Here is a 22,234-nt window from a genome sequence, read left to right as displayed (position 1 = left end):
TTTTCCAGATCACAATAGCATTCTGTCTCCATAAGACATAAAAGAGGGTTTCAGTTTACAGTGTGATAAAGTTAACAGTTTCCAACATCACATTAAAATCAAAATGCAAAAAACATAAAAATTCCCAACAAAATGCAATAATAATTATCTGGTTAAAAAACACAACACACACACCTAGACCAGAGTATATGTATGGATATTAAATTGTTCATTTTGCATGGTACAAAATCAAATATTACTTTCACTGGTGACTTTGACAAAATTAGAAATATATGAGAAAATCTTTTCTTTTAAAACCCCTAGATGACCACAAGCAGATTTATAAAGACAAACTAAACCTTCTAAAGGACCACAGAGGATGAAGCAAACAAAGCATACTTCACGTAGTGAGAAAACAACTATCAAGGAAGCATAAACAAACAAAAAAGTCAGAAATTCAATTAACATGATCAAATATATTGGGTACGATAAAAATAGATGGATTTAGGTATCACTGTTCAAAAGATCATAATTCTCCGATCAGATAAAAAACTGAGTTAAAAAAAACCCATAAAACCAAATTCAACAAACCAAATATATAAGCTAAATAAAAAACAAATGGTGACGCAAAGTAAAAACTAAGAAAATGGACAAAAATATATTATCAGGCATATATAAATAAAAGAAAAGTTACGCCAGCAATGATAACTTCATCACTGAGAGAAAAATACATTAAATGGAACAAAGCTGGTTTAAAACTCTGGTACTTTACAACTGAACTAGAACAGTCATAAAACTGTATATTCCTAAGGAAAGCATTTTCTCTTAAACATAACAAATTGGCAGAAACACAATTGTGGAAAACTAACAATTATCTTTCATTTTTAAATAATTTTACAAGAAAATATTCTCTGTGTTTTCCACTCAATTTTGCTATAAGACTAACATGGCTCTAAAAATATTAATGCTATTAATTTAAAAAATGAATGACATTTGAATAATATTTTAAAAGGCAGAACAAATATATATCCAACTTTAAGAATGAAGGGTATTGCCTAACATTACTAGAACACTGCAAATAAATAAAACAAAAAACACAGGTGCTACTTATAAATTCTCTTTTAAAAAATGTTTCAGCAGATTCTAACTGCAAACACTTAGTTCTATCACCATAATATCCTGGGGTGAGAAATCAAATAGTTTATCTGAACCCATCAAAAATGGCTCACATTGTCTATAATAGGTTACACACTGAATAGTGTACCAAACCACATCATAAATACAGAAGAGCCCACTGGTTAAAAGTAGTCTTTTTGTGAATGCTGCTTAGGAGAAATAATCTAAATTTCTGAAAATCATTTTCTTAAATTAAATTGGGCTAAACCTATAGCACATACAGAGTTTTTCAAAGTGTGGTCCACAGGCCAACTACATCTGAACCCCTAAGAATGGATGTAAAATGTAGATTCCTGGACTACCTCAGACTTATTAAAATCAGACACTTTATAGGTAAGACTTGAAGATGCATTTTTAACAAATCCCCAGTGATACTTATGCATATAAAATTTAAAATATAGCTTTGAGGGGCGCCTGGGTGGCACAGTGGTTAAGCGTCTGCCTTCGGCTCAGGGCATGATCCCGGCGTTATGGGATCGAGCCCCACATCAGGCTCCTCCGCTATGAGCCTGCTTCTTCCTCTCCTACTTCCCCTGCTTGTGTACCCTCTCTCGCTGGCTGTCTCTCTCTCTGTCAAATAAATAAAATCTTTAAAAAAAAAAAAAAAATATATATATATAGCTTTGAAATATGAGCAAGGGTGTAAACTGGAGCTTCATAAGTGGCTTCCTAGAGAGAAAACCTCTGTCTGAAAACTTTGATCCACCACACACCTAACAGTGAGTATCAACGTGGCTCAGATATGGACTTCAAACCAGTCCACTGTGAGCCACCAGTTTCTTTTTTAATTTCCAATCCATCAAGGATAAAAGTATAGAACAGTAAAAATGACTTACTAAATACATGAAAATTTTTAAAAAGACATTACACAATTCAAGTCCAACTTTTTTATCAGATCCAACAGACATATAATTACTTTGACAAATTGCTACAAAAGTTTCCACTTACTTTCCATTTCTGTATTACTCTTATCATGAATAGCTGGCCAGGTGCTACTCCATAGACCATGGGAACAAGATTAAGAATGACTAAGGTAAGTAAACCCTTCACATTCACTGGGAGGAAAAGGGCAGCAAAGCACAGTGACATGATCTATACAGGAAGTTCGGTGTGCTGCATCCAGATGAAGTAGCAAGATGGAAGGGAGGGACAAAAGCATCTCCTCCACTCTTTTGCTTTTGCTAACAAGGCCACAGTGAAAGTGGTGTAAACTACAGGTTTAACTGACACTTTTGTCTGAAAATTACCTTTGTTTCTTCCCCGATTATATTTTCTCGTGCATAGTAGTGCTGAAGCTGCAGATTATGTTTTTCTTCCTCTTCTTTCTTCTTTCTTTCTGCTTCTTTTCGTCTTTCCTCAGCTAATCGAATAAGCTCTTCATTTTTTAGCCTTTGCTTTAAAATAAAGAGAAAAATACACACTCCATACACACATTCTATAGTCCATTCAAATATCTGCTGTCTTATTTGTCTGAAATAAAGAGATAAAATTAAAGATACAGATGATACAGTGGTCTTTAACAAAAAGAAGCTATTTAATAATAAAGCATTAGTCATCTTTTTATAACATCCTGGTCAGCCTAAACTAATTTTTGGCTTAAAAAAGTCATCATTTATCCCTTTTCTTAGTCTTCCACTTTAATAAAATAGTATCCAATAAATGGATATTGCTCTGGTATTTTCTAAATGTACTCTAGGACTGTTCTCCTCTGTAATACCTTTCCAAGTCAAAATAAAGATTTCACTTCCAGGTTAAGTAGTAAAAGAAAGTAGGGAAAAATGCACCTCCTCCTCTTTCTCCCTTTTCTTTTCCTGTTCCTCTTCATACTCTTGCTGGATTCGTGCTCTCTGTTCTGCAAGCCGTTTTTCTTCTTTTTCTTCTGCAATTCTCAGTCTCTCCCGCTCTGCTTCCTCTCTTTGTTTCTTTTCCTCAATCTAAATAATTAAACCCAGTTATTACTTTGAAAAACTAATGAAAGTTAGAATACCATGTAATATTTTCTTGTATACTATGAATTCAACATTGATACCCTCTTTTTAAGTTCATAAATTCTCCAGCTTCCTATATTTTATTAGGAAGGCTACATGATGTAATATTGAGATTTGAGTAAAATTCCAGCTCTACCAAATACTTACTCACTGAGTGACTTTAAGGAGACATTCTTACTCAGTTTTGTCATCTGGTAGAAAGAGTTATTAATGTCTCCCTCTCCAAGGAGGCTTAAAGAACTGAAGTGAAACAATGTATGTAAAAAAATAAAAACTCCTCCTGTTTACACATATCCAGTAAATAACTCATGATTATATTACTTTATAATGATCATTATTATTATGTCTCAAAGTTCCTTGGCTTGATTAGTATCCTGAAACAACAGTGTAGTATTTTAGCATTTAATCATTCCTTATGCAAGAACCCCTTCCCCAGAATGCCCTTTCTTCTTTCCTATCTACTGGCAAGTGGTAAGGTAAACAAGTATCTTAGCCACGAGGATTCATAATTAAGTTTCATCTTGAATGTCACCTGGGGCCTAAAGTGCTGAGTACTCTGGAGAAATATTCTAAGGCAAAGTCTAAGATCTGAAAGGAAAAGGACCCTGAGATATAGTTTACATCCTCCATGAATGAGGCAGAGAAGAATGGCAGCAAAGGTATTGGGAATTCAGGATGCTGGTTTTAAGGTTATCAATAGATTTTAGTTACTTTTAAATAAAATGGTTATGGCTATTCATATTATTTTCATTGTTCTTGTCTACATTTCGTCTAGTTTCAAGGTTGTTATATCCAGTGTTATCAATCTTTTCAGCTCTAAAACCTTTACTCTTCTTACATGTCCTATGATTTTACATGTGAGGGCTACTTCCAACACTTTTTTTCAAACAACATTATTAAATATGCACAATCCTAATATTTAGTACTAACAGGGTAAACATAATCACTTCTTCAAGTACAGTATACCCAGACAAAAGCTCAATTATGATCTATACAACAAAACCTCACATTTAACACTCAGTTCCCCCTTCTTCCTATTCCACCAAAAAAAAAAAAAAAAATCACAATCACAAAGTCACTTCTCCATTAAGGGTCACAATCATAAATGGATTACACACCTAAGAAATCCACAGAAATGCCATTCCAACAAAAATGCTACACAGCAGTTCAAGAGAAAAGAGGAAAGCTATCATCTAGGTAAGTTGTTTTCAAACTGTATAATACAAAGGTGCTTCACGGGTCCTGCAAATATTTTATCAAATTTTATCTTTCACCTCAGGCTCCACCCCTAGTATTCAACACAGGAGCAGACATAGTATGGGTATTCAATAATTCTGTTTGCTTAATAAACCCTTGATACTCAAGTGTCTTCCTTTGGGCATTTTTACTATTTTTAAATGCTATTTGCTTATATACATAAATGAGGTAAATAATTGCAAAATGTGATTATATCTGATTTTTAATCATTTACAAACTATACTGAGCCAAGAATATATCATTTGGAAAAAAATTATTGATTTTCTACTAACACAAGCATCTAGAAATATTCATTCTATGCCTACTAAGTGAATATTTTATTAAGTCAGTTTTAGGTATGTCAGCATTCTTTAACAATTAATGATTTAATGAAGTTTAGAAAAGAGTAAGACAACTGGCATGCCTAACATGTCTCCATATTCCTTTTTCAGATATAAATGAAATAATATCATTTTATACTACCTATATCTGATGTAAATGAGATATCTTAAATAACTGTGGAGGTATTTTAGAATTTATTCTTTATCCTATGAATAAAATCTTTGCAAGTTTAATTTATTACAATTCTAACAAAACTTTCAAACTATGATAAAATAAGCACTTCACCTGAAAACGAAGAAAATTCTTGTATAATTCTTGCTGTTTAATCTGAAGTTCAGTTGGAGGCTCACAAAATATATTTCCCCGAGCAAAAGGAGAGCTCTGTGTTTGCACATAACCTTGAAAGAGAAATTTTGCAAAAACATACCATTACTCAATGGTTAGAAAATACAAAGGTTACAGAATAAAGTTTGCTAATAAATCCATATTGTGAATAAATGTGCTAACTACAGAAGTCCAGAGGTCAAAAATCAGAAGAGGAAGGCTGGGATTAGAATCTGAAGACCAGATGAAAAGTAATGAGAGGAAGAAAAATGGTGAAACAAAAAAAGGTAGTTGAAAAATCTACTATGTCTAAATCTGAAAAGACACCAAGGAAACAAAAGGTAATAGCCTAAACAATTTTAACTGCAGCAAAGACTTAAAGTAAAATTTATAGAGAGAAAAAAGTACATTTAAGTTCTTATGTAAACACCCTTTTCTTAAGAATATGCTTAATTATATATTAAAATCTAGTGTGTGTATATATATATTAAAAAATTTATTTTAGAAAATCAGTAATTCCAAAAGTCTTTTCATCTATCATTTATGATAGATTAGAAAGCCAGCTCTGAAAATATTTTTCCAAATTAGAATGATACTTTTATCAGTACAATAATTTTTATTTAAAAATTCTATCAAAGTAATGGGATATAAACATGAACAATAAAAATATGCTATGTGTTCCTATAAATAGAATTATACACTCTGGGGAAGGATTAAATGATTTCATTAAGGCAACCTGAAAAATAATTATACCCCAGGAGTCTCTCCTTAAATGCAGGAAAAATATATTTAAATTTAAGTCTCACATAACTTTTTATATTATTTTTTAGTTACTGACTCAGTCTTTATACCATCGATCTAAAGCATTTCTTTCTCTCACTCATGCTTTGCAGTTTAGCTGCCATTTAGTCCTATTTTGCCTTTGTGTTTAAATTTACTAATGCTTATTTGAATAGATCAGGAGAAAGTCAAATCAATAAACATTAAAATGTTATAATGAAAAGGTGGATTAGCAAAACAAAATTAAGTTTTTAAATGTAAGGTTTTTAAAAAATAAATTTCAAAAATAAAATCATAGGGAAACACATGCTCTAAACCCATGGAAATGTATCTAGGCATCGTAATAAGCTAAACACTAAGTTTAAGTCAAATTAATATGGACTTCGTAAATATGGTTCTTCATCCTAGAACCATAAAGTAAAAGAAAAACAATGAACTTTAGGAAAGTCCTCAAATAGGCCTAATGAAGAGAAAACTTTTAAGCACACTTTTTTATATTTTCAGATATATTCAGGTTCCCTAAGGCCTTTAAAATATTAAATGCCACGTGTATATGTATGTGTAAACATACATATACATATGTAAGCACACACACACACACACACATATATATGCTAGCACAGCAACAAATTAGGTGACTAGATAGTTTCTTGCATTCAGAAAGTCTATTTTAGGTTAATCATTAGGGAACTTCAATACACACAAAAAAGGGAAATTTTAGCATTTTATAATTTTGTATGATTTCTTAAACGAAAGCACCCTACCCACAATACCAGCACCAAACCCTGGCAGTATACAGAAAGGTAACAGGCAGTAAATTCTGCTGTGCATATTCAGTCATCAAGCTTGTGTGCTTTCTTGGGAAAGGGTCACAGAAACTTGATTTTTTTCCAGTGTTTTTGCTTGATAAGCAGAGCTAGTTGCCTAAGTCGTTATTAATATGATAGAGAAAGTTCCGGGTGAAGACAGAACTTCAAACAATACCAGATGTGGCAGAAAAGGGTAAGAAAAAGTATGTAGAACTGGGATCTCAAGACAGACTACTAGAAGAAACAAATGAAGAGAAAAATAATGATATATCAAAAAGAAGTCAAAATTTCCTTCAATAAAATGAAAGGTGTTTTTACTGCACAATGAATTTACAAAGAGTGGAAGCTAAATTAATAATTAGATAAAAATTTTAAAATTCAGTTTTAGTGCTCCAAAAATGAAGAGTGGATCCACTAGGTAAAAATCTCTTGTGGATCAAAGTAAGAAAGCACTTTCTCGTAATTACAGATCCAGCAGTGGTACAGGCTGTCTGCGGAAATGACAAGTAGCACATCTCCTAAAATGTTCAAAAAGAGCATAGAGATTAGCACTACCATCAAAGGCGTGAAAGATGAAAGGCTGGTGATTCTAATCATAGCTCCCTATTTAATCTGCCCTGTTTGGCCAGGCAGTCATATGGGTTAAAAATTTTAAAAATTTTTTGAAGACTATATGATCAGTCAGGAATATTTTAGAAGGACTTTCTAACATAAAGGTCTTTACCAGTCTAAAATCAAAACTTTAATGGAAGTACAAAAGCAGAATTTGTAGTAAATAAATGGTTACTTTTACAGGCATCAAAATATAGTGAAAGGTGATAGATATATCCTTTAAACTTCCTTTGATTTTAAAATATGTACATACTTTCATATATGCTTGATAAAGAAAGATGATAACTTTCCCTGCCAAGTCATAAAGAAAGCTACTGAATAATTTCCTATTTCTAGAACCTTTAATTAAAGGATGTTGTTTGATAGCAAATCAAAGATATTGCTTAAGAAAGGGAGATGTGACCAGATATCGAATTAAACTTTTTAAAAAAAAATAACTTCATTTCTTTGACCTTTGTGGTTTTACAAGGGGAGGGCAAATGATTACAAAATAAGAAAAAAATAAAATTAACAAAATAAAAATAAAGTAAAACAAAAATAAGCAATTTATTGGTACAATATCATATCACATCTGATGCATTTTCACTAATTCAAAAAGTTATGGGTATAAGAAGCAAGAGAGACTATTTGTCTGTTTATGTGTAAAGAGACTATTTAGGATTTTAAGAAAGTCCTCCCACCAGCAAAATAAAAATTTTAGCAGCAGCTAAAGTATACATAAGTTATAAAGCTGAGAAGAAAAACATAGTATTAAGAAGCAAAGTATATTTCCCTATTCACTTTTTTCAAAATACTTAAGAAAAGGTATTGTAAATAACATGAATACCATGTTATGCTTCCTGACTCAGTGTAACCAAGTTCTCAAAAATCACAATACGACCTTTGTCAGGCAAGAGAAGAGAAATGTTACTGAACAACTTTAGAAATGTAAACAAACAAAAAAAATAGAATGTGATTAAAAACCTGAGTTTTTATTTGTAGAATCTTCTAGGTTCTCAGCATTTGAGGTGGCTAAATTTTGGTCTAGAGATAGAACAGCCCTTTTATCTTCATATGTTCTTGCATCTGGGTTATGGTAGGCATCTATATTTTGTCTGTGCATCCTATTCAAATCAGCTGAGAGGGAAAAATAAGCCATTTATTTCAACAAATACATTTTTGTAATTAGTATGCTTAATACATTTTCTTAAAGTAGAGAATCACAGAGAAAACAATAGGACAGAGTTGGAATAATTCAATGGCATCTTGGTGTCCTGAAAATAGAAATTATTAAAACTTGTAAGATTTTCAAAAAATAACCTTATAAAATAAACTCAAAATCAGTAGAGACCTTAAGAATGTCAGATCTTTGATAAACCATAAAAACTATATTCATATCTATGTTACTTAAGAAGTTGGAATCTCTTTAATACAGAACAAACAGCAACAATTCAAAACAAGTCATAGCGAAATTTACCCAACTTCATTAGCATTCATAATGAAAAAATATAATCATGTAGTGCAGAGTTTTAAAATATATCCATAAACTCTTTTGATGGTCCTCCCTTAAAATATGGAGTTCAATTCCCCTCCCTTTAAGCATAAGCCAGAGTTAGTAACTCATTTCCTATGAATAGGATATTGCAGGATGATGCATCTGACTTCCAAATCTACTACATAAAAGAAGGAGGGACTATCTGGCAAGGAACAGAGATTTCCTGAGCCATGTGAAGGAGCCATATTGAAAACGGATTCTCCAGTTCCAGTCAAGCCTTCATACGACTATAGTCCTGGCTGACATTTTGGACCCCAAACTCATGAAATACCCTGAGACAGAAACACCCAGCTAACCCATTCACAAATTACTGACTCACAGAAGCACAAGATAATGAATGTTTGTTATATTAAAACATTACACGTTGGGTAATTTGTAACACAGCAGTAGATACTACACACACATCACAAAAATCTGAGCACAAAGAATCAGGTCAAACAAGTCAATCTTAAAAAGACACTTGAATGACTACAGAACTCTAAAGCTAAAACAAAATAAAACTAGTTCTTCTCCACAAAACAACTGGGATAAGGGACTAGCTGAAATCACAGAGAAACTAATTACGAAAAGAACTGCCAACTGCCAAGAATTGGTAAGGAAAAATTAGTTAGGTACTCTTGCAATCATCACCAAATCCTGGGATCTATCTGGATATGGGAGGCAAATGAAAAGAGAAAGATGATGATAAACTTAAGGTCTTGAACTAACAGCTGTGGTCCCTAAAAAGTCACCAAATTACACAAAAGAACTCAAATGGGAAATCACTATCTCATCATCCAAAATTCACTAGACCAGCATAAGATCACTCTATATAAATGAGAAGTCACTATGAATAACAATACATACAGTATTCTTCCATTTTCTATTACAAGAGTATAGCATAGTATAGATCAAGCTCACTCCTTGCAAGATGATAACCAGAGCTCTGTTACCAAACTAACGAATGCTCAGGGAATGCAATCTCATTTTGATATTCACTTACACAAACCATAAATTAAGAGATAAATGTCCTATAAGTAAACAAACACTAGTATAAGCTTCAAAATGAACATGTTTTACTTTACTGTTGCGATTATACAGAGTCTTCTCAATTAGATAAGTCAAAGTGTTTATGTAAAAAGAAAACTGATGTCAGCAGAGTACATAATTATTTAAGACTTTCAGATTAAGCAATCAAGACAAGTCCATATTGCTATTTCATGGAAAAACACTATCAATCAAGCAGTCACTCCTTGTCTATCTTTCTGTGAGGTGGTAAAATAAAAGGTTTGGAATCAGCTAAAAATCAAAATTAAAAAAGGCACTTTGGTGAAGAGCATAATTTGCCAATTGCAAAGATGTGACTGAAAAATGGCCTTCAGGAGTGCCTGGGTGGCACAGCGGTTAAGCATCTGCCTTCGGCTCAGGGCGTGATCCCGGTGTTATGGGATCGAGCCCCACATCAGGCTCTTCCGCTATGAGCCTGCTTCTTCCTCTCCCACTCCCCCTGCTTGTATTCCCTCTATCGCTGGCTGTCTCTCTCTGTCGAATAAATAAAATCTTTTTAAAAAAGAAAAGAAAAGAAAAGAAAAATGGCCTTCATTTCAAATGCATACCATCATATCATTTAATATAAAATTCTAGCTACAATAGCACCAAAAATCATATGTTATCTTGGAATTAACTTAACCAGAGACGTAAAGGATCTATATTCTAGAAACTACAAATCACTCTTGAAAGACATTGAAGACGACACAAAAGATGGAAAAATATTCCATGCTCATAGATCAGAAGAATAAACATAGTTAAAATGTCTATGCTACCCAGGGCAATCTACACTTTCAACGCCATCCCGATCAAAATACCAATGACATTTTTCAAAGAATGGGAACAAACAGCCCTTAAATATGTGTGGAACCAGAAAAGGCCCCGAATCGCCAAGGAAGTGTTGAAAAGGAAAAACAAAGCTGGGGGCATCCCGTTGCCAGATTTCAAGCTATAAAGCTGCGACCAAAAGACAGCATGGTACTGGCACAAAAACAAACACATAGACCAATGGAACAGAATAGAGAACCCAGAAATGGACCCTCGGCTCTTTGGGCAACTCATCTTTGACAAAGCAGGAAAAAACATCTGGTGGAAAAAAGTCTCTTCAATAAATGGTGCTGGGAAAATTGGACAGCTACATGCAAAAGAATGAAATCTGACCACTCTCTCACACCATACACAAAGATAAACTCCAAATGGATGAAAGTCCTCGATGTGAGACAGGAATCCATCAAAACCCTAGAGGAGAGCATAGGCCGTAACCTCTTTGACATCGACCACAGCAACTTTTTTCATGACACATCTCCAAAGGCAAGAGAAACAAAAGAAAAAATGAACTTGTGAGGCTTCATCAAGATAAAAAGCTTTTGCACAGCCAAGGAAACAGTCAAAAAAACTAAGACGCAGTCCACGGAATGGGAGAATATATTTGCAAATGACACTACAGGTAAAAGACTGGTATCCAAGATCTACAAAGAACTTCTCAAACTCAATATATGGGAAACAATCAAATCAAAAAATGGGCAGAAGATATGAAAAGACACTTTTCCAATGAAGACATAGAAATGGCTAACAGACACATGAAAAAATGTTCAAAATCATTAGCCATCAGGGAAATTCAAATCAAAACCACACTGAGATACCACCCTATGCCAGTTAGAATGGCAAAAATTGACAAGGCAGGAAACAACAAATGTTGGAGAGGATGTGGAGAAAGGGGATCCCTCTTACATTGTCGGTGGGAATGCAAGTTGGTACAGCCACTTTGGAAAACAGTGTGGAGGTCCCTTAAAAAGTTAAAAATTGAGCTACCCTATGATCCAGCAATTGCACTACTGGGTATTTACCCCAAAGATAAAGATATAGTGAAGAGAAGGGCCATATGCACCCCAATGTTCATAGCAGCATTGTCCACAGTAGCTAAATTGTGAAAGGAGCCGAGATGCCCTTCAACAGATGACTGGATTAAGAAGATGTGGTCCATATATACAATGGAATATTACTCAGCCATCAAAAGGAACGATTTCACAACATTTGCAGCAACTTGGACGGGACTGGAGGAGCTTATGCTAAGTGAAATAAGTCAAGCAGAGAAAGACAATTGTCATATGGTTTCACTCATTTATGGAACATAAGAAGTAGGAAGATCGGTAGGAGAAGAAAGGGAAGAAGGAAGAGGGGGTAAACAGAAAGGGGAATGAACCATGAGAGACTCTGGATTCTGGGAAACAAACTGAGGGCTTTAGAGGGGAGGGGGGTGGGGGATTGGGATAGGCCGGTGATGGGTATTAAGGAAGACACGTATTGCATGGTGCACTGGGTGTTATACGCAAGTAATGAATCATGGAACTTTACATCAAAAACTTGGGATGTACTGTATGGTGACTAACATAATAAAAAATTACTATTAAAAAATAATAATAAATAGTAATAAAATTGCTAGCTACAGAATAATTCTACAAAGAACAGAATAACAAAAGAAAATATTACAGATTAATGAATGTGAGAATAGTTCTACTCTCTGAACAATTTATCTGTCTAACCAGGACTAAATTATGTGATAGCTACAGGTAAACAATACTTAAATTTTTTTCACTCCTTATTTTATTATCCTTTTTTATAAACCTAAATACTTTGAAATTAAAGTTAATTTTTTTTTTAAAGATTTACTGATTTATTTATTTATTTTAGAGAGAGGGAAAGCAAGTGTGCATGTGCATGATCTGGGAGAGGGGCAGAGGGAGAGAGAGAAAGAGAGAAGCCGACTCCCATCTGAGCACAGAGCCCACCACGGGGCTCGATCCCACAACCCTGATATCATGATGAAGTTCGATCCCAAAACCCTGATATCATGACCTAAGCAGAAATCAAGAGTCAGACACTCAACTGACCAGCCACCCCAGTGCCCCGTAAAATTAATTTTATAAGTTAGTTGTTGTTTGATGGAAAATACCAAAACATTTTAAAGAAAATGGCTGAAAATATTTCTATAGGCCCAAGATTATTCAGCAATCATGACTGATACACAAACTCTTCTATAAGTCAATTCAGAGAGCAAAAGAAAATTTCCAATCCTAATTTGACTAATAACACATATTTCAAAATTAAAATATACATACTTACCTTATAAAGATCACAGTCTCTACAACAAATAAAAATCTAACAGGTGGTCCATAAAATAAATCTTATGAACTTAAAAATATTAAAATAACAAAAAGTATATTCTCTGAACAAAAGAGAACATACATTAGAAGTGAATAGAAGAAAGTTACCTGGAAAATACCCAAAAATATGGAAATTTCAAGAACTCATGTCTAAATAATTAATGGGTCGAAGAAAAATCACAAAATTAGAAAAACTGAATGAAAATGAAAACACCATACCAAATTTGTGCTACAGTTAAAGCAGTACTCAAAAGGAAATTTATAACATTTTTAAATGCATATATTAGGGGTGCCTGGGTGGTACAGCGGTTAAGCGTCTGCCTTCGGCTCAGGGCGTGATCCCGGCGTTCTGGGATCGAGCCCCACATCGGGCTCCTCCACTATGAGCCTGCTTCTTCCTCTCCCACTCCCCCTGCTTGTGTTCCCTCTCTCACTGGCTGTCTCTGTCTCTGTCAAATAAATAAATAAAATCTTTAAAAATAAAATAAAATGCATATATTAGAAAAGAAATCAAATCATAATCTAAGCTTGCACACTGAGAAAACAAAAAGAAAATTAAGTACAAAGCAAACTAAAAGAAGAAAACAGACAAGATGAGAGCAAAAATAAATGAAACATGAAGAGAAAAACAACAGAGAAAAATTAATGAAAAACCAGAACTGGTTCTATGAAAAGATAATAAAATGAATAAACCTCCAGCAAGACTGGCTAAGAAAAAAAGAATAAACAAATTACAAATATCAGGAATAAAAGAGAAACTATCACTGTAGATCCTATAGACAAACATTAAAGAATAAAATACCGTGAACAATTTTATGCCAATAAATTCAAGAACTTAGATAAAATGGATAAATTCCTTTAATGATTCAAACCACAAAAGTTCACACAAGAAGAAATAAACTGATGTCTTTATGTACTAAAGACATAAGGAAGAAGTAAAACTGTTTACAGATAATTCATGGTTTAAAAACTTTTCCAAAAGAAAATTTCCAGCCAGAATGGCTTCACTGGTAAATTCTAGCAACAAAAGAGGAAACTTTTACCAACTCATATCTGTAAAGCCAGCAACATCCTGATACCAAAACCAGACAACATTATAAGAAAAACAGACGAATATCACTTATGAGTCTAGATGCAAAGATCCCTAACTAAATACCAGCAAATCAAATCCTACAATAAAAAATAAGAAAAAAACAAAATATGACTAACTAGGGTTGATGCCAGGATGAAAGAGCAGCTCAATATTTTAAAAATTAGTCAATGTGGGGCGCCTCGGTGGCTCAGTTGGGTAAGTGTCTGCCTTCGGCTCAGGTCATGATCCCAGGGTCCTGGGATGGAGCCCTGAGTCGGGCTCCCTGCTCAGCAGGGAGTCTGCTTCTTCCTCCCCCTCTGCCTGCTGCACTGCCTACTTGTGCTCTCTCTAATAAATAAAATCTTTAAAAAAAAAATTAGTCAATGTAATTCACCATGTATCAATAGAGTAAGAAAGATGAAATTATCATTTCAAAAGATGTAGAAAAGCACTTGACAAAATTCAACATATACTCATGTGAAAAGTATGAGCAGGAATAGAAGAGAACATCCTAGACCTGATTAAAAAAAAAAAAAAAATCTACGAAAAACCTACAGCCAACATTACAATGAATGGTGAAAAGACTGAATGCTTTCCACCTAAAATCGGAAAAGACAAGACTATCTATTCTAATGATTTCTAAGCATTTTACTGGAATTCCAAACAAGTGCAAAACACAACCAAAATAACTAAAAGGCAATCAGACTGGAAAGGAAGAAGTAAAACTGTTTGCAGATAACATGATTGTCTACATTAAAAAATCCCAAAGAACCTACCAAAAAAAAAAAAAAAACTACTAAAACTAGTGAGTTAAGCAAGAACATAGAAAAATCAACTATTTCCATACACTAGCAATGAAAAAATGGCTACAGAAATTTTTAAAAGTATCATTTACCATTTAAAATAGCATTAAAACACATGAAATACTTATGGATATAATTAACAAAATATATTACAGTATCCAAAAACTGCAAAATATTGCTAAAAGATGTTAACTAGGAGTAATAAGTAGATAAATATTCCACACTCATGGATCAAAAGACTTAATATAGTTAAGATGCTGGCTGTCCCAAACTGATCTTTTTGTAAATGCAATCCCAGTGAAAATCCCACCACACTTTTTTGCTGAGGTTGACAAACTGATAGTAAAATTTATATGAAAACGCAAGGGAGGGAGGTCGAGTAGAAAAAACAATCTTGAAAAAGAAGAACAAAGTTGGAAGACTCACACTTCTCAATTTCAAAACTTACTACAAAGCTACAGTAATCAAGAGAGTGTGGTATGGGCATAAGGACAAACCTCTAGATCAATAATAATAATAATAATAATAATAATAATCACAAATAATTTTATGGTCAATTGATTTTCAACAAGCGTATCGAGGCAATTCAATGTATAAAATGTTCTAAAATTGTGTGACTGTAGCACAACTCTGTGAATATACTAAAAACTGCTAAATTGTATATTTTATTTTCTTTAAAGATTTTTATTTATTTATTTGTCAGAGAGAAAGAGAGAGTACAAGTAGGGGGAGCGGCAAGCAGAGGGAGAAGCAGGCTCCCTGCCAAGCAAGGAGCCCAATATGGGACTCGATCACAGGACCCCAGTATCATGACCCAAGCTAAAGGCAGACGCTCAACCGACAGAGCCACCCAGGCATCCCTGAATTGTATATTTTCTTATTTTATTTTTTTTTAAGATTTTATTTATTTATTTGACAGAGAGAGACAGCCAGCTAGAGAGGGAACACAAGCAGGGGGAGTGGGAGAGGAAGAAGCAGGCTCCCAGCAGAGCAGGGAGCCCGATGTGGGGCTCGATCCCAGGACCCTGGGATCACGCCCTGAGCCGAAGGCAGACGCTTAACGACTGAGTCTCCCAGGCACCTCTGAATTGTATATTTTAAAGGGATAAATTGTGTGGCATGGGAAATGAGATCTCATTAAATTAAAATTTTAATTTCTCATTTGGGACACTGTACTAGGTCGTGGAAGATGTTAACATCATGGGAAACTAGGTGAAGGGTACACTCTATATCTTTGCAACTCTTGTCTAAGTCTTGATTTATTTCAAAATAAAAAGTTTAAAAAAACACACACGGTGAGATATCCTACCTACTCAATAGAAAGGTTAAATACGAGGGCTGATGAGGATGTAAGGCAACCAGAAATCTTGTGCTTTGCTGATAAGAATGCAAAATGGCACAACCACTTTGGAAAATGGTCTAGCAGTTGTTTACAAAGTTCAATATACACTTACTTACTATACGTCCCAGGAATTCCATTCCTATACATTTACCCAAGAAAAATGAAAATTTACGTGCACATAAAGACCTGAAGGTAAATGTTTATAACAGCTTTATTTAGAACAGCCTTAAATTTTAAACAAGCTAAATATCCATCAACTGGTAAAAGGATAAACACTTATGGTACCTCCACATAGTAGAATCCTATTCAGTAATAAAAAGTAAACTATAGACATGTACAACAATATGGGTAAATCATTAAAACTAAGAAAAAAAAACACAAAAGGCAATACTATTGTGTCAGAACGCAGATCAGAGGTTAGCAAGGGTACAGTGTTGGACAAATTGGAAATGTTCTATATCTTGATTGTGGCATTGGCCGCTGGAATCAGCTGTCAAAACTCATTGAATAATAAACTTAAAAAAGGGTGAATTTTGTCATATGCAAATTGTGTCTCAATAATCAACATAAAAACAAACATAAATCTAAATGGGACAAATACAATACATAAAAGAAATACAAATACTTAATCAAATATATATGAAAAATGTTTAATCTCACTATTAATCAGTTAGAACTATGAAATACTTTTGCTATCTTTCAAATTGGTTAAGTATTTTTAAATTTTTATTGATTTTTTTTGGAGTAGTTTTTAAGAATTTTAACATATGATTGATTCATGTAACATCACCATCCCTATAATCATATTAAGAGTATACATGTATGTCCCCATTAGAAATGGGCTTCTTCACTTAGCATAATTTCTTTGAAGAGTCTTTCAAGTTATTATGTGCATCAATAGTTCATTCTTTTAGTTGCTAGATAGCAACCCATGGTATGAATGTACCACAGTCTGTTTATTCATTTACCCACTGAAAGTCATTAGAACATAGTTTTTTTTTTCAATGGAAACTTGAAAAAAGAACTTTAATGAATAAAGAGCTAAGAAAAGAAACATTTTAAGTGTCGTACAAATAATAAAAATGAGAGATATTTTAAAAGGGTTGATGCAAAAAAAAAGGGTTAATGCTTTTCCAGTTATATGGGTGATAGATTTTTTTTAAAAAGATTTTGTTTATTTATTTGACAGAGAGAGGGGCAGCTAGAGGGCAAACACAAGCAAGAGGAGTGGGAGAGGGAGAAGCAGGTTCCCCACTGAGCAAGGAGCACGATATGGGGCTCGATCCCAGGACCCTGGGATCATGATTTGAGCTGAAGGCAGACGCTTAACAACTGAGCCACCCAGGCACCCCTGGGGTAATAGATTTTAATATTTATTAATAACTACTTCCCCTTATGGAGATCATCCCTAGAGAGTAAGATAAGGATGAACATTATATTTCCTTAATTTCTTTGTAATAAAAGATCAAAGATAAAACTGGAGTAACTAGAAAAGCCAGCAATCAAATTAAAGTTGGCCAACAGAAAGCACAGAAGTTATATGATCTTAGTCATTACACGAAGTAAAGCAGAATACAGATCTTCACTACGTGTTTCAAATATAATAGAAAAATTACATTCTCCTCCTTCCCTCCCTCTCTAAAATAGATCAGTCACAAATAAACTGATACCCCTTAACAGTTGAGTTTACTTGCTTTGAAAATACCATTAAAAAAAGAGTTCCACTGTTTCTGATAAAATAGTATACTTTTCTATCACATGGCATGACTGTAGCATTAAATAAGCAAAGTAAATATTACTTACCACTAAAAATGAAAAACACAGAAAAGTTTGCTTCATTACTATTAAACCAAACAATTCTAAAACAGTATTTTATAATTCAATAACCCACATTTATCCTACTCCCTTCCACCAACTAAACACATACAGAACAACATAATTGTGTGAACTGGAAATAATCTTAGAGGCAAGCTTGAAAGTCCTAGGAAATTACTCTATTCCAGTGTTTACCAAAGTTTCAGTCATTTAAGCACCTCCTTCCTAGTAACTACTATGTTTCTATCAATTCACTATTTAAATTCACTGCAGCAAAGACTTAACTAGATGCTTATCAATCTCACATCCTCCTCCTAGGCACTATAATTAGGTCTCCTTATAATTAGGTTTGAATATTGGAGCAAAGACAAAGCAATATTCCCTCCACTTCTAGGCCAGAGCCCCCCACAAAACTCTCAACTCATTCTCCCACCACTGAACCCTTTACGGCTGCTAGAAGTGAAGGGTTTCAAAGTGGAGGAATGACACAAGAGAAGAGCCCTGGATTCCTCAGTCACCTCTTGGAGGAGAACCACCCAAACAGCATCAGAATGTGACGTAAGTGAGAAGTAACTTTTACTGCCTTAAACCTTAAGCCTCAAGCCTCTGATAATTAGGGGTGGGTTGTTAAAGCACTTTTTGTTAAATGCCTGAACTAATACCTGTACTTTAAAAGAAAATGTTATAGCACTATCCTTAAATGAAAAACTAGTGTTTTAACATATATTCAAATAAACAGTTAACTTTTAAAATAAAAAATATTTATCTATGTATCACTAAAATCACCTCATCTGTAAAAAGAGTAAGAGTTCCAGTCTTAAAAACCGTGAGCAAAGTATGAGGTGAAGACAGGAAAGGAACAAATCTTTTGGGAAGAAAAGAGTTATCTTAGTAATTTAAGTGGATCTCAAATACATCTTTTTAAAAAGCCATCTTTAACAAAGAAGCAAAAGCATAATATTAAAGAACTCCTAATAACTCAATATCCAGAAAGTATTCTGACTACATCCCTCAACTACCCCTATAATAATGTGTAATACCTGAAGAACAAAATGAAATCATTCTTATCATTTAATGGGTTTCTATTATTCATTTCTCATTTCTAATAAAAAAAAATTTTCAAAAACCTATCTTTGTCTATTTTTATTCTTATCTAAAAGCTAATCTTAAGAGACCATCCCAGTATATATATATCAAGTTTTATAAGACCTCTTTTTTTTCAAAGTGCTGGCTGTTGTAGTTTCTAGATCAAACTTTTTTTTTTTTTTAAGAGAGGGAGAGAGAGCATGTGAAAGATAGGGAGCGCAGGGGGGTCAGGCAGAGGGAAAGGAAGAGAGAGAGAGAATCTTAAGCAGACTCCACACCCAGCAGAGCCCAGGGTAGGGCTCGATCTCACAAACCTGAGATCATGACCTAGCTGAAATCAAGAGTCAGATGCTTAACTGACTGAGAGACCCAGGCAACCCTCTAGATCAAACATTTTTGAGAGTACATAATTTATAGACAAATCAATATGATTCTGTAACCTGCCAGAAAGTTTCTGAGATCAGGTCTTTCTTTTTCAATGGCGTCCTTGCACTGTGCAGGTATATGGCACATATGAAATACTGCATCCCACAACTATTTCAGATCACTTATTTTAAATATGTCTTACTAGCTAAAAAAATTTTTTAATAAGAGTTTTGTTATTTTTACCAGAATGTTTTTTTAAAAATCTAACTACTAGTTTAGGTAAAAACCTGCCAACTAACATGAGCTTTCCTCTGCAATTGAATTATCATTAGAGGATGAAAAACATGTAACAAAATTAAATGAATAGTACTCCAAAGAAAAAAGACTTTCTAACCTGTTATTATATGTATTACAAAATATCTCTTTTGCATTGAGCTAGACAAAAAGAGACCTTGCCTTATAGGCTATGATTCCCACTTCTTCTACCCCCCCATTCTTTTAAAAATTTAAAAATAGTTCAGTTTCTTTTAAAAACAACAGATCAATGGAAATAACATACTTATCAGATTTCCTTTTGCATCTCTCAGAGGAGCACCACCTCCACCTTTCCCCCAGGGGTTGTAACTTCTCATTTCAGCTTCTAATTTAGCTTCATATTCTTCTTTTTCTTCACGTTCTCTCTTCCTTCTTTCTTCTCTTTCCCGAATCTTGGTAATATTAAGAAACATTAGTGCTGACAAGTATTCTGATACAAAAAGTTTAGTCTTAATATCAATTTTTATTTTTCTTATTAGAGAAAAAAACTGGAGTGGGTTTTTTTTGTTGTTGTTGTTTTTACAATCTGCTTCACTATAAAATTTGAAATCACAAATCTATGGAATACCCAATTTAAAAACACTTCCTTGGCTATAATAAATAGCTGTGGGTCGCTCACATCATTGCTACTAGAGTGCTTTCCAGCCACCGATGCCAGCTGGGACCAAACCAATTCTTCCTTCCCGCCAACTCCTACCTGAGCCACTCCTTCCCTAACCTCACCAGTTGCATGAGGACCAATAGTATCTCCCTACTTTCCTTTTCCATCTATCCTTTTACAGGACCTGGCCAGCCACAAACTACTCTCCTCATCTCACCAGACCTACTCTACCCTGGGCAAACTCCATTCCCAGAATTCAAGAGGTTGAAGGTTTAAAGCTATTTGGAGAATTCTGGGCTATTTAAGTACAACTTTATGAAAGCATACAGAACAGTCTTATCATCATCAAGTATAGTACAGGTTTGGTCTCTAGGAACATATGAATAGGCAATGAAAAAGTATCTACATTTTGGAAAGTTACTTTTAAAATCATAACCACATATACACACATAAAAATCATAACTAATGCATGGAAAATTTAAGCAACCATTCCATCAAGGCCAAGAAGGCATCACATACATGAAATAAAATTCTGGAGTTAGGAAATGTAGTTTTGTCAGCAGTGCTTTTAATATGCTCATTTGAAAACAGATATATAAATTCAATCTTTTATTTGTAGAAACCTACCATCCAAAAAATACAGTTGTAATTCTACAGTTTAAAAAAATCCATTTTCAAGGAGGTTGCCGATGTAAAAATTGAACAAAAAGAGCTTTAGAAGAAATCCAACTAGAATTTTATAGAAAAGTACTTCAGATGGACATATACCTACCCAGAGTCCCAGAATCCTCTCAGACAAATGGATACTCCCCAAAAAACCCCATACATTAAGTAAACTCTCTTTAAATATTACAAACTACAATAGAATCCATTATCCTCCTCCCTAAAAGTGTTCTACTTCTTTTTTCTCTTAGTTCATATTCACAGCCTCATTATTCATGTAGACAATATTCAGAATCATCTTCAAGCTCTCTGTTTTCTCACTCCCTATATTTAAGTCCTATCAATAAATCCCAGAGTTGTCTTCTAAATGTCCTCCTATCTTCCCCATCTGGTCAGGGCCTCATTACCTCCTGTCTGGACTGCCTCAATAGTCTACTGAAAGGTTTCTCTGCTACATCTCTTTACCAATCATATATATCACAACTACCCTCCTAAAACTTAAAGGTATTCATATCAACTATTCCTTTCACTTTCTGTCTTAAACTTTCTTCCCTTAGGCTCTTCATAACAGGATGAAAATGAAAATTCCTTATTAGTTAATCTTTCACAATCCAGCACAATCAACACTTCCCTGAATATGCCAGGAATTTAAAATCTATTCATTGTATAACATGCAGTTCAAGTATCAACAATACATGAAGCCCTCCTAACTGCTTCTTATCCTACGCTTCCAATAGCATTCTAATCTATCTGCATCAAAATTTATCATATTGAAATATAAATGACTGGTATTGTTATCTCCTCCACCAACCTGAGCTCAAAGGAACCACTGTGATAACAAAAAATGTTCAATACTGAATGAATGAATGAATGAATGAATGAATACCTGTTGCTGCAAAGCTTCTTGGTAAGACTGAAGTGACTGTCTTGAAGGCTTTGGTTTATCTTCAAAAAACAATCCTGAATTTATTGCTCGATCACTTGTAATTTTCAGTTCATTCTGTCCAACCATATTCCTATATCAAGTACACAATAATTTTAATCCATCTATGACAAAGCAAGAATACAACACTATTCTGAAATAGCATAGCATTTAAGTAGATTTAAAAACACGGAAAAGTATTTCTCTGTAGGTCAAAGAGAAATCCTTAAGTAAATGTCCCCTTACTAAGCTCTCTCTACGGTCTCTGTTTCACAATTA

General features: G+C 33.9%; 1 protein-coding gene across 10 annotated transcripts in view; it reads right to left on the bottom strand.

The window, feature by feature from the left end:
- The window catches only part of CSPP1 (centrosome and spindle pole associated protein 1), a 146,217-nt gene that overhangs the window by 30,697 nt on the left and 93,286 nt on the right, over nucleotides 1-22,234 (bottom strand). For 7 of the 10 annotated variants that reach the window (XM_040625617.1, XM_040625620.1, XM_040625619.1 and 4 more), the window contains 6 exons: nucleotides 21,920-22,049; nucleotides 20,014-20,161; nucleotides 8,210-8,362; nucleotides 5,007-5,119; nucleotides 2,940-3,089; nucleotides 2,403-2,549 (listed from right to left, as the gene is read on the bottom strand). In XM_040625617.1, coding sequence (XP_040481551.1) covers nucleotides 2,403-2,549; nucleotides 2,940-3,089; nucleotides 5,007-5,119; nucleotides 8,210-8,362; nucleotides 20,014-20,161; nucleotides 21,920-22,049 — 841 coding nt within the window. Of the gene's footprint in view, nucleotides 1-2,402; nucleotides 2,626-2,939; nucleotides 3,090-5,006; nucleotides 5,120-8,209; nucleotides 8,363-20,013; nucleotides 20,162-21,919; nucleotides 22,050-22,234 lie in introns of those variants that run through there. The other 3 variants (XM_040625621.1, XM_040625622.1, XM_040625626.1) reach the window with 2 other exon arrangements.

The sequence above is a fragment of the Ursus maritimus genome, unplaced genomic scaffold (genome assembly GCF_017311325.1).
Source record: "Ursus maritimus isolate PB19 unplaced genomic scaffold, ASM1731132v1 scaffold_9, whole genome shotgun sequence".
Taxonomy (NCBI): domain Eukaryota; kingdom Metazoa; phylum Chordata; class Mammalia; order Carnivora; family Ursidae; genus Ursus; species Ursus maritimus.
The sequence above is the reverse complement of the archived record's forward strand: the minus strand, read 5'-3'. Positions and strand labels throughout refer to the sequence as shown.